This window comes from Phodopus roborovskii, unplaced genomic scaffold, assembly GCF_943737965.1.
Source record: "Phodopus roborovskii unplaced genomic scaffold, PHOROB, whole genome shotgun sequence".
In the NCBI taxonomy this organism is placed as follows: Eukaryota; Metazoa; Chordata; class Mammalia; order Rodentia; family Cricetidae; genus Phodopus; species Phodopus roborovskii.
This window is the reverse complement of record NW_026126645.1, coordinates 1,584,010-1,597,356: the sequence shown is the minus strand read 5'-3', so window position 1 is coordinate 1,597,356 and position 13,347 is coordinate 1,584,010. Positions and strand designations below refer to the sequence as shown.

The following is a 13,347-nucleotide window of genomic DNA, read 5'->3' as shown; positions in this document are numbered from 1 at the left end:
CTTACTGCAGCCCGTGGAATAGAAACATGAGCCATGTTTTATGGCTAAGGAAACTGACTTAAAAGCTGAGTAACCAGGTCGAGATACACAGGCAGCACATGGCAGATCAAAAGCAATTCAAAATGTCTGAAGGAGCCAGTGTGATGGCTCAGCAGTTAAAAGAGCTTGTCAAGCAAGCCTGATGTCCTGAGTTCGATCCCTGGGAGGAGAGAACCAACTCCCACAACCTACACAGGTACATGAAGGCACTTATGCACACACATGTACACACATGCACAATGGTAATAAATGATAATGACATAAAATATAATAAACAGAGTATACAATGGGATCTAGATTTATATGGTTTTTGTTGGTGTTTTGGGCAGGTTGTTTTGTTTTGGTTTTTCTAAGCATAAGAAGACTTCACAGAACCTTTTGCTATGGCGTTAGGTTTTGGTACAGATTTTTCTCTTCTATGCTTGGGATAAGTTTGAGAAACACTGAAAACACCAATCCAATGACATTAATAGGGTGATTGTCATCCCTGCTCTTACTTGAAGCCACATGACTCTCCATACTTTACAGATAAGGTGCTGAGTCACCCAGAGTCAAACTGACATGGACATCTGGTCCCAACTTCCAATCAATACAGTGTCCTTCCCCCTATGCCAGGATTTTCTTCACATTCTTTCCTTCCTAAGTTGAAAACCCCATGATTTGGTGTTTGGTTTGGGTTCAGTTTTTATTGTTACTGTTAGTTTGGTTTGCTCTGAGACAAGAGCTTGTTATATAGCCCAAGTTATTCTGTGGTCCAGCCTCAGCCGAGCTCCCCTGAATGCCAATTTCAAGCACATGCTGCCACACTGATTCTGGCTCCTATTTGATGCTCATGGGATCTATTTGTTGATTTGGGAGACCTGGAGAAGTGGACAGTGGCCTTTTATCTTATCTTCAAGCTTATGGAGGAAAGGAAACTTTAAATTAGGGGGCAATAGGAGGGAGGAAGGAGAGGAGGAGAGGAAATGGGATGTCTAAAGGCCAAGGATCAGTCTTTTTAAGGAAGAGATCTTTATTTGGGGGTCAGAAACTGGATAATCATGACTTCACGGTCCCCTTTTGCATGACCAGCCATGCTTTATTTATATGAAAAGCTTTCTCAAACAATGAAGTTGGTTGCTATGTCTCATGTACATGAATTTTTCATGTCCTCCACCAGGCAGAGCTTGGCCAGAGTCTGAAGACAAGCCTTTGCCCTCCTGCTTAGGAGAGACATACGAGCTGCCTCTTTCTCAGGGAACCTGAGGAGAAGGAGGCTGCAAATCAACCAGAAGAGTTCAGAGAACTCATCTTGCTGAAGAAGAGACCTGGGAGGCTGCTAGAAGGAGGTGAACACAGGGAGAGATGGCTTCCAGTTTGCACCCCGCCTAGCAGCAGCCCCAGCTCCCAGCCAGGCCAGGCAGGATGTGCCACTAGACAGCCATGGACGGGGCCCACAGCGCAGGCTTGCAGCTGCAGCAACTCCCACCCACCAGCAGCTCCATGAGCCTGAGCAGCAGCGAGGGCTCCTTCTCCTACAAGGCAAGTGCTTCACTTTCTTTTGGGAATTTTATGGGTTTTTAACAAGAGGGACACGGGAGCTGAATGGTGTCCCAGGTGTGCCCAGGGTCTATATGCAGATCACTAGCAGAGACAGGCAGCTTCTCCACACATACGGCACAGCATGGAATCCAAAGAAGTGTTCGTTCAAACAGATAAAAAAAAAAAATAGGGCTGGAGAAATGGCTCAGGCAGGGAAGTGCCAGGGTGAGGACCGGAGTTTGGATCCACAGCACCCATATAAATGCCAAGCAATTTTGGCTGGCTGCCTATAACCCCAGCACACAGGAAAGAGGAGACTGCCTGAAGCAAGCTGGCTAGCTAGACTGGCCAGGTCAGCCAGCTCTGTCTGTATTCAAGCAAAAAATCTGGCTTCAATAAAATGGAGAGCAAACGATGAGTTGGAGAGCAAGTGATAAGCTCTAGAGGTTGACCTCTGACCTCCACACACTCCTGTACCTGAGTGCCTGTGTGCGCGCGCACACATACACACACACACACTCACACTGAAATAGCATTCATAAAATAAATGGAAATGTTGCAAAAAAAAAATTAGAGAGGTAGAGGCATATCTTACTTAAATGGAGAATTAAAAAGGGATATGCTTCCAGTTTATTTTGTGTGTATGTGTGTATGTCTGTGCACCGTGCCTGAGGGGGTCAGAATTTGTGTTTCCTCTGGATCTGGAGTTACAGATGGTTGTGAGCCAGCATGTGGGTGCTGGGAACCAAACCCAGATCCCCTGTAAGACCAGTGTGTGCTCTTAACCACTGAGCCATCTCTCCAGTTAGAGAGCATCTCTGTTCACATCTCAAGACTACCGTGTCTTTTTCTAGTATTTTCAGATACGGCACCACATTGTTCAGAAGGTTTCACATCCTGGTTCTTTCAGTTCTCTCCCTGATGGACTACTTTCCTCAAAACACAATTTCATAATGACTGCCCGGTCACGTGTTGAATTTGCATGATGGGGAATTTGCATGACAGCTTTCCTGTGGTTGGGCACTCACATTGTTTAGCATGTGGGATGATGGAACTATGAACATGACTGAGTGTCAACCCTGGTGCTCATCTCCATTGTTTCCTTGGGGTGTGTTTTAGATTGTTTCCTATGAATAGGCAAAAGGTTTTAGTGCCAAACTTTGGTGTTACTAAAGAATCATATGGAGACTAGAATCATTCTTAAAACTTGTTTGTTTTCTGAATTGTTGGTTTCTTAGTTTCATTTCCTTTCACTGTGATGGAACTTCCAGAAGAAGCTCATAATTCCAGGTCACAGCAGAGAAGTCACAGTGGCAGGAACTTCAGGGAGCTGGTCACGGGACATCCAGAATCAGGATCAGAAAGCAAAGAATGCAAACATGCTAGTGCTCAACTCGCTTTCTCCCTTCCTCCAGCCCAGAATCCAGGGAATGGTGCAGCCCACAGTGGGCGGTCTCCAACTGGCCAACCACATTGATACAGTCCTTCACTGAGACTTTCTTCCCAGGGGTCTCTAAGAAGAACCATCACAGGGGAGGGGCTGGAGAGATGGCTCAGTGGTTAAGAGTGCTGACTGCTCTTGCAGAAGAGTTTAGTTCCTAGTACCCACATGGCAGATCCAGGGGATCCTGCTCCTCTTCTGACCTTCCTCAGGCACTGCATACATGTGGTGCACATACACACACACACACTCAGGGGCATGCACATACACATAAAATTAAATAATTTTCTTTAAGGGAGCCCTCACAGTCAAGACTGGTAACACCCCGGGCTGAAGGAGACTTAGAGGTCATCAAACACTGGTTTTATGGATTGGGGAAATGGAGCCAAATGGTGGGAAGTGACATACTTGAGATCATGTAGCACATTGATAGGGAAAACTATGACTTATTTTTAGCTCTAAGTGATGATAAGACTCTCGACAAGTCACGAGTGTTGAGCTATCGTCTGCCCGCAGTGCTGTGCTGAGTCGTCCCCATGTATTTCCCCAGGCACTAAAAGCTCGTACATTTTCCCTCACCTGTAGAGTAATGCCTGCCTCCTGGCCCTTAGGAGGAACACATGAAGCTTGGGATAAGGACACATGCCTGATGGCTAGCTTTCAGCAGGTGGCTTAGCAGCATCTTCATCTCACTTTGGCAATAAGGAAACTGAAGCATGAGGTTTTGTGGTACCCTGCTCTTAACCACCTCACTGTGGCCATGCTTCCCAGCCAGTGCCCTCTCTGCTTCGACACACTGCTGAGTGCCCCCGCCATCCGGTAGGCCAAGGCAGGCACTAGGGAGAGAGATGGGGTGAATGAAAGAGCTGTTTTCATTTTAGTTCCGCCCAATCAGGGAGGCTGGGTGCACATGTATGGGAGTCCGGGAAGTGTGCCTGGGATTGGGCTCCCTGTAGAGAGAGCAAGGACTAACCCTGACATTCCTTATTGATTCCCTCCCCCCCCCCCCCCCCGCAGGTAGCTTCCATGCAGGGTTGGGTTCAGTTTCAAAGCCAAGGCGGCATGATTTTCTTGCTCTCTGAGCTTTCCATGGAAGCCTGTCATTCCCACCGCGCTTGTGGCCACTACGGAGGAGGGGTGGGCGATGGGCAGAACGGCTACAGTGAAGATTGGGAGACCCAGAGTCCAGCTCAGCTTCATCATCTCATTAGATCTCAGACAGGTTGGGCCCCGTCTTTGGTGCCTCCGTTTCTAGCATACCTGGGGAGCTCTGGCTCAGCCTTGAACACAGCTCTTTGCCTGCACCTCCTCCCCCTCGTTCTCCCTTTGCAAATCTGGGTCCAGCAAACCTGGGCTAGGATCCTGGAGGCTGCAGTTTATAAAACAGCCTCAGGTGGGTCAGGCTGTCAGCCTGGGCAGCAGTGTGGATGGGTGGGTTGCAACTTCCTTGGAGTCAGGGGATAAATGGGGAAGACAGGTCTCCACAAGGAAAAAAAAAATGTGCTGCTGGACGTAGAGGCACATGACTTTAATCCTAGGACTTGGAGGCAGAGGCAGGTGGGTTTCTGCAACTTTGAGGCCAGCCTGGGCTTCATAGTGAGACTCAAGTCTCCCTCACCCAAAAAAAAAGGGGGGGGGGGAAGGAAAGGGATAGAGATGGCAAAGCAGAGTGTTGAGACCTTGGACTTTGGACTCTGACAGGCCGGCTTCAAGCCCTAAATTTGATACAGCTTGAATTAAAACCCAGGAAAGTCATAGACCTGCAGGTGAGGCCGGAATCCGCCCTATGGGGTAATTAGGAGATGCTGGAATGCCCAGAATGAGTAACCCCAAGCTGCATGAGTCATCCCTTTCTGCTCGGGAAACCCCGCAATCCACCAAATTCCTTTATCACATGTCCCAGCACTTGCCCATGGGAAATATAGGTCCTTTGTCCATAGCCCATATTATGATGCCGGAGCAGCTATTGTGTGACTGTGTAGCAGGGACTGTGCTAATCCTCCGGAAAGTAGACTGTTAACTTCATCTTACATGTAAGGAAACTGGCACAGAGAAGTCCATTAACTTGCCTGAGGCCACACAGTAAATATAGTCAGTAAAGCTGGAATTCAAATCATTTACTCATCACCAGGGTCTGGGGTCCTGGCCACCATTTTGTGCTGCTTATATTGTGCCAGGCACTTGGCTAGGCTCCTTCTGCTCCTACCACTGGTGATAAGTGAGGGGATCACTGTCATCACACGGCAGGCAATGCCTCATCTGCTAAAAGACAGTGTCAGGGAGGTGGCCTGAAGACAAGTTGCAGGTGTGGCAGAACCTGGTTCGCTGGAATGCATTCTTTGGAATGCCAGCCACCCAACCCTGCCAGGACACAACTTACCTGTTTACAGTTCTGGGCCCAAAGCATTGTGGGAGATCAGTTTAACCTCCAAGTGATGGTGGTGAGTTTTAAATGGAAGCTGGTGGAAACAGACCTGAGGGGACCTAGACAACGGCATGGGAGCTGACTCACTAGGATGCCAATGTCCACAGACAAGGCTTACCTCTTGCCTGCAGTTGCCTTCCTGGAAACAGTTCATTTTCTTTTAGAGCCATAGTGGATTAAAAAAAGAAAATCAGTTTTGGATTAAAAAGTATCTGCTTCTGGGCCCTGCACCTGAGGGAGAGCTGGTCCCGCCCCTCAACAGCCCACAGCACTGTGGTTCAGGAGACAGCATGAGGTGGGCACAGGAAAGCTTTAACCCCAGCACTCAAGAAGCAGAGGCAAGCAGATCTTGATGCCAGCTTGGTCCACGGAGTGAGTTCCAGGACAGTCAGAGCTACACAGGGAAACCCTGTCTCAATAAAACAAACCAAGCAAGCGAGCAAGCAAGCAAACAAAAAGGACGATGGTAAAGGTAAACCATAGGGTCAGGCTTGGTGGTGCACTTAAGAGTGCAGGCAGGAGGGCAGAGATTCAAGGCCATCCTTAGCCTCATGACGAGTTTGAGGCCAGCTTGGCCTGCAGGAAACACTGTCTTTAAATAAAATAAAAAGACATGAAGACAAACTGTAGCAGCTTCTGGGGTCCTTTTAGGACTTACATGGTATGTTGATGCTTCAACTCCCTTTTGTAGAACATCAGTATGAGGTTAGAATCAGCTTCCATTTTCAAATCTGAAGGCTAAGGACCAGAGACTCGAGGTCATTCCCCCAAAGTCACACAGCCAGGAAGGAGCAGAGGCTGGACCCCACTCAGGTCTGCTGTCCTGAATCCAGACAGAGGCACCTTTGGCCTCTCCACTGTCTCCCTGGTGCTGAGGTTGTGGGGAGCTTGCATCCATGACAGGAAGCAGTCTGAAATCTCACCGCCCCTGTCCAATGATGCCCCCCTCCAAGTTTCATTTTGAGGACACTTTGGCCCAGAGGTCTCACTGAGTAGATAGATGACCGGGACTTCTGACTTATGGCACATGAGTGGGGTGCCCTTTCATTCTGCATGTGTCTCCATTTAGGTAATAATATGGTTATCTTAAACATAAGGCCCATTGCCACTTCTCACCCAAAAATTATAGGGGGTGTCAAAGTGTCCTGGCTTGAGCTGGGCACTGCTGGCCAGGCATGGGTATGATCTGCTCCTCGGGCCTGGTCTTATGCCTACTCAGGCAATGTCTCTGTGAGAAGCAGGGCCTGGAGCATTTGCCTACTTTGTCACCTCCACAGTCCGCTGGGAAGCTGGGAGACTGGAGAGGACTGGATGAGGCGCGGCCTCAAACTACTCACTCCTCTGAGGTGATGGGTTCTCAGGACACAGCCCAGAAGAAGCTGTAGCCTGAGCTTCCACCAGGCAGTGTGAACCACGTGTCCCTCAGCTGGGAGCTGCTTGTTCCCATTTGCACCTTAAGGATCTGTATTCCAAGCTCCTAAGAGTCGGTGTTAGTCATACACTTGGTGCTTCTCACTGAATAGGCCCCACAAGGACCAAGATGACCCTTCAGCAACTGAGGGAGCTGTGGGTCCAGTGAGGAAGACATTGGCATGCCTCCAGAACTAGAGTCCTGTCTTCAAGCTCTGAGGTTGCAGGAGGAACTTCAGGCAGGATCCTTCTTGGCTCTGAATACCTCATGCCAAGCCCCGAGGGCAGCTGGTGAATGCGTGTTCAAACTGTGTAACCCCTGGGCGGTGGCAGCTGTCCGAGACTTTAAATGTTCATAAAACTAGACCACACACCACTTCACAAGGGTTCGGGGGCATAATTAGTGCTGATGAGGCCCTTGGAGACACTTAGATCCAAGGGCATGAGTCTGTTGTTACTCACTGTGTCTGTCTGTAACCGGCTATTAAACATTAAGATTAATGTGTCGCACAAATGGCTTTGCAAAGCAAACTCAGCTGCCTGCGTCAGCACCGAGTGGAGTACTTACCCCCACCCCCGCATGAGTTCCTTCTCACCTTCTGAACAAACTCCTCAGAGTACACCCTGGAGACCATGTAGGGGCCCGCATTCTAGTCAGGAGGCCAGAGGTCACGCTTCCAATCCCAGGCCCTTCTGTCTACACCCTGGTCAGGTTGTATCGCCTCTCCAAGGTTTACTTTATTCATCCGTGAACTTCCGGCTCTCAAGCTGAGAAGAGATTAAAATAGAACACTACCTGTCAGGGCTGTTTGGGGGTGTTTGCTGTTTGGTTGAGATTTTGGTTTGGTTTAGTTTGGTTTGAGGTTTTTGTTTTTTATTTATTTTGGGGTGTGTCTGTCTGTTTGCCCGTTTGATTGTATATATGTGCACCATGTGTACTCAGGAGTCCTCAGAGATCAGAAGAGGTGTTGGGGAATCCCTGGAATGAGCTACAAGTTTGGGAGCTACCTTGTGGGTGCTGGGAATCAAACCTGGGTCCTCTGTAAGATCACTGAGAGCACCGAACCTCTGAGCCTGCTCTCCAGTCCCATGGGTTTTGAATATTTTCTTTTAGGACAAGGTCTTGCTATGTAACCCGGGCTGATTTTGAACTCACTTACCCAGTGCTGAGATCATAGGCATATCCATTCTTCTAGCCTTGATGGGGCCTCCCCCATCACTTGTGAGCATTGTGTGAATACCAGCCTTGACCGTGGAACCCTTCCCTGTGAGAGGTTCGGTGCCTAAATTGGTTTGTCCCTGTGGGATTTCTAGTTTCCACTTATCCATTTCTTCTTATCAGCCTTCCCTCACGTGGTTGTTGCTTGTCTGTGTGGCAGGAGGCTTTTCTCTTCTTTAGCTCTTAACTTCCCCTTGGCACAAACAGCAACTTCTCATGGGCCTTGCTCTTTTAGTTAACGTGCCCTCAAAGGACAGCAGCATATCGGAGTGAAAGTAACAGTGGCTCAGTTACAAGTTGAACCATATGAAACCACTATATTTCTCTGTCAAAAATAGTCAGATAAGGGGACTGGGGAGATGGCTCAGCAATTAAGAACAGTTGCTACTCTTGCAGAGGACCTGGGTTCCGTTCCTAGCACCCACAAGATGACTTACAACTGTTTCTAACTCTAGTTCTGGGGGGGAACTGAGGCCCCTCTTTGACCTATGCAGGCACTAGGCACGCATGTGGTGCACATACATGCATTCTGGCAAAACATTCAAGTACATGCACATAAATAAAAATTTAAAATGGTCATCTATGGATGGGGGTGTAGCTTAGGTGGTGGGTACCTGCTAACCTTTTAAAAATGATGGATGCAATATGCCTGCCACGGAAGTATGTCCACAGTGTGCTGTGTACACCAGTGTTGTGCTAGGGGTAGGGGTAGCTGGGGGGGTGCAGGTGTGGAGGCTTCAGATCCCCAGGAACTGGAGCTACAGGCAATTGTGAGCTGCCTCCCATGGATGCTGGAAAGTGGGCTCTGAGAACAATCTGTACTCTTAAGCATGGAGTCATCTCTCTAGACCCATGGTCTTACAGTTTTTGAGATAACGTCTTATAAGGATGACCCTGAACTCTTGATCCTCCTGCCTCTGCTCCCCTAGTGCTGGGATGACAGGTGTGGCCACCACACCCCGCTCTCAACTGTCATTTTTATCCCTTGTATTCCTTAATTATTCTATCATAAATGTATGTCCAGTATTTTTTCCATTTAAAAAAAATATGTCATACCAAGGAACCTGAATCTCATCTCTAGGATGATATTTTGTGTTGATTAACTAACTGGAAAATCCCCACTGAAGCTGGCTAGTTGGGAGGTTCTTGCTGAACCATACATGACATGTCCCTGGAAAGATGGTGATGGTAGAGCCCCAGCCTGCGTTTCTCTCATTCACACTGGTTTCTACACGTGACCTTCTGTGTAAGATGGGGGCAGATCAGTACATCTCAGAGGCCAGAGGGGCAGGTTCAGGTCACCAAGATGAGGACAACCAAAGACAGTGTTTTCTGGTTGTACCCAACTCAGGACAATGCCCTGTGGATCTCTAAGGAGCTGGGGGTAATGCCCAGGTGGTAAGATTCTAACCTTGGGTCTGGAGGGAGGGGAGTGTGGGCCTTGTTCTGGCTTTGTTTTGGGGTAGACTGCTGGATACCACATACCCCTTGCCTTAAGCGCCACTCACATCTGTTCTGTGATCCATCCTTCTAGGAAAACTTGATTGGCGCTCTCTTGGCAATTTTCGGGCACCTGGTGGTCAGCATCGCTCTTAACCTGCAGGTGAGTCTCAGGTGCCAGCATTGTCCCAGGCAGAGGAGCAGTGCAGGTGAACCATGTCTGTTGTCTGCTCTCTGGGGGGACCCTGTCTGCTGCCTGAATCTCTCTACAGTCTTTGTCCTATTTCCCCTCCCCATGCCGGCCAAGCTCCTATAGGTCAGAACTTCCAGTTTCCTTTATGTGTGTGCATGTGTGCACAGGTGGGCACACCTGCATAGAAGCCAGAGATCAATGGTGGGTACCTTCCTCAACTGCTCTGGGCCTTATTTACTCTTTAAGATTTGGTTTACTTTGGATTATGGGTAGTGCCTGAAGTGGGTGCTGAGATCCAAACTGGGGTGTTCCGGCAGAGCAGCACTACCCTTAATGGCTAAGTGGTCTCTCCAAACACATCTTTTTTGTGTGTGTGAGACAAGGTCTTTCACCGACCCGAGAGCTCAAGGATAGCAAGACCAGCTGGCCAGCAAACCACTTCCTGTTTCTTTCTCCCCAGTGTTAGGGATGACAGGCAGCCACTGCCACGCCTGTCTTTCCACGTGGATGGTAGGGATCCAAACTCATGCTTGTACAGCGGACACTTCTCTTAACAGTGCCATGTCCCCAGTCGAGCCCGTGGCCTGCTCTCTAGCAGCGGAGTGACATCTTAACCACAGCCCCAGGTCTTGTCTCACACTGCCCATGCCTCCAGCTGCCAGGATCATTGTGGCGCCATCACCTGTGGCTCTGGTTCCAGTATCGCCAATGCCTCAAGTCTCAGGGACCAGGGCTGCAGCATTTACCGTAGAGCCCGCAGAGCGCCTGGTCTGGTGGTGGTCACAGCTGTGCTATAGAGCAGGCTGGCAGCTTGAGGAACTCCCCTGAGGTCCCAGGGAACTGGTGCACATGGGTCCCAGGAGACAAGAGTGTTCCCATGCCAGTGGCCACAACAGGAGTTGGTAGGTAAATGGCCAACATTAGATTTCTCAGAGGTTCTCCAAGGCCCCGAGTCCTGGACATAGTGGCACATGTCTGTTATTCCCGAATTCAAGAGGTAGGGGCAGGAAGACTTCAATTTCTTTTCTTTCTTTCTTTCATTTTTATGCATATGAATGGTTTGTATGTCTGCATACCATGTGTGTGTCTGGTGCCTGTGGATGTCAGAAGAGGGAATTAGATCCCCTGGAACTGGAATTATAGATGTTGTGAGCTGTGAATATGGGTGTTGTGAACTAAACCCAGCTTCTCTATAAGAACAGCGTGTGCTCTTAACCACTGAGCCATCTCTCCAGCCCTGAGGATTGAAATTTCAAGACCAGCTTGGGAGACATGAAACAGTGTCTCAAGAAAAGAGGGACTGGAGGGATAGCCTAGTGGGTAAAGTCTTTGCCTTGCAGGCTTGAGGAGCTGAGTTCAATCCCCACAACCTATGTAAAAACAGCCACTTAGGATAGTGTGCATTTATAATCCCAGTGCTGGGGTGGCAGACAGGCAGTCACTCGGGCTCACTGGCAAGCCACCTACTCATCAAGCTCAGGTGACTATGTCACTCAAAAACCACGGGGAAAGATTATTTTCTCTGGCACACACACACACACATGCATACACGCACACATGTGCAAATGTATACCCACATACATGTAGGCATACACCCCCTACACACATGTGCATGCATATACATGTGAATATGCACACACACAGAGAAATGCCCATTTCCAGGTCCCACCCACATCTCCTCCAAACCCATCTTGGGGCCCCCTGGGATGGTTTTAAAAATAGAATGTCAGCTTGGATTCCTTCATCAGAGCCTTTCATTTTTTCTCTCCATATTTCTGGTCAAACATCTGGTCAAATTTCATTACTTCTTGGACTTCTAGAAATACTGCCACATCCGCCTGGCAGGCACCAAGGACCCCCGGGCCTACTTTAAGACCAAGACATGGTGGCTGGGACTGCTCTTGCTGCTGCTGGGCGAACTGGGCGTGTTCGCCTCCTATGCCTTCGCCCCACTGTCCCTCATCGTGCCCCTCAGTGCCGTCTCCGTGATAGGTAAGTTCCAGACCAGGGTCCATGGTCTCTGTGGCCCAAGTGTCACCACAAGGCCCAGAGCACTCACATAAGCAGGCAAACAAACACACACAAAACCACTCTTGGGGCCTGGCATGGTGGTGCACGTCTTTAATCCCAACCCTTGGGAGGCAGAGGCAGGTGAATCTCTGTGAGTTCAAGGCCAGCCTGTTCTACAGAGTGAGTTCCTGGACAGCTATGTAGAGAGACCCTGCCTCAAAAAAATCAAATCAAAGCAAAAAACTATTCTTGACAGCTGGAGAAGTGGCTCAGTAGTTAGGAGCACTGATAGGCCCAGTTTCGATTCCTAGCATCCACATGAGAGCTCACAATGGACTGTAGCCCCGGTCCCAGGGGATCCAATACCCTCTTCTGGCCTCTTCAGATACTGCATGCAAGTGACCTATGCACTGGTCAAACACCCACACACAAAAAATAAAGATTAAAAACCAAAAACAAAACATTCTTGTGGCCATCAATTTGAGAGGGAGTGAAGCAGGAAATGGTTTGAGGGAGGAAAGGAAAGAGGGAAGGTGATGTATATATTTTAACTTAAAATATATTTTACAAAATAAATGCTGATTAAAAACAAAGGAAAAAAAAAAAAACAAAACAAAAACTAGCCTTGCTTTAGTGGTAGCGTCTGGCATGCATGTCCTACACAGGCCCAGCTCTGAGCACTCTTTGGGGCTTCTTTCTTCCTGCCTTGCTGGGTGGAGACTCGTAGCACCCATTTTACAGATACGGGAAGTGAGGCACATGTCACACAGCCAGTAGCAGGCAGGGATTTGAGCCAGTGTCTCCACCTCCAGGCCGGGTTTAAGAATCAGAACATTTACTTTTTAGAATTGCTTTTATGGCCACTTCAAAATGAAGCTAAGTCTTAATCTGAACATCTTTACACTGACAAGGCTTACTAACGTTCATCCGTTCACCATCTTGCACATCTGAGAAACACTCGTTGGTGCTAGGATCTTTCCCTGTCATCCTGTCCAGTCCCGTGCCATCATTACCTTTCCCACCTGTCATTTTCCTGTGATCTCCACATCAGAGTACCTGAACCAACCAAAGATGAAAGGATTTTAATGCCCCAAGGTACAGATAAAATCCAGTTCTAACAGAGATAGGTAGTTGAGCAAACCATCACCTCCTGTGCCTAGGAGCTGGAACAATGAACTCATCCTGACTTTTTCCTTCCATTTTGCTAGCATCACTCTGCCTACTCTCAGGAAAACAGTGAACCTTGGTGTCTTACCTCTCCTTGAATTCAAAGGTCCTCATTACCATATATGTGGTAACTGTTTCTCTCCCTGGCTCAGGGAAAACATTATTAATCAATAACTTTCCTTCCAGCCAGCCTGGTTGGACCTCAGAATCCTCTGCTCTGCAGGCAGCCACTACCAACTATAAGCAATTGGAAAATGGGAAACTTGACTGGATTTCCAAATTGCTCTGTTGGGCAGGGCTGGTGACCTGGCAGTCTGCATAAGCAGTACTGGGTTTTTCCCATCCAGTATCTTTTCTCTTAAGTGTTGGGGATGAAACCCAGGCCCTTGTGCATGCTGGGCAAGTGCTTGCCTCTTAACCATGAGGCCAGACCAGTATTTTTTCTTTCCCCAGTGGTTTTGTTTTTGTTTTTTGTTTGTTTG

General features: G+C 48.5%; 1 protein-coding gene across 4 annotated transcripts in view; it reads left to right on the top strand.

Annotated features, from left to right (window-relative positions):
* The first annotated feature begins 1,306 nt into the window (after positions 1-1,306).
* The window catches only part of Nipal3 (NIPA like domain containing 3), a 32,184-nt gene continuing 20,143 nt past the window's right edge, over positions 1,307-13,347 (top strand). For 2 of the 4 annotated variants that reach the window (XM_051173518.1, XM_051173519.1), the window contains exons 1-3: positions 1,309-1,560; positions 9,590-9,658; positions 11,509-11,680. In XM_051173518.1, coding sequence (XP_051029475.1) covers positions 1,462-1,560; positions 9,590-9,658; positions 11,509-11,680 — 340 coding nt within the window. In that variant the 5' untranslated portion in view covers positions 1,309-1,461. Of the gene's footprint in view, positions 1,561-9,589; positions 9,659-11,508; positions 11,681-13,347 lie in introns of all 4 variants that reach the window. The other 2 variants (XM_051173517.1, XM_051173515.1) reach the window with 2 other exon arrangements.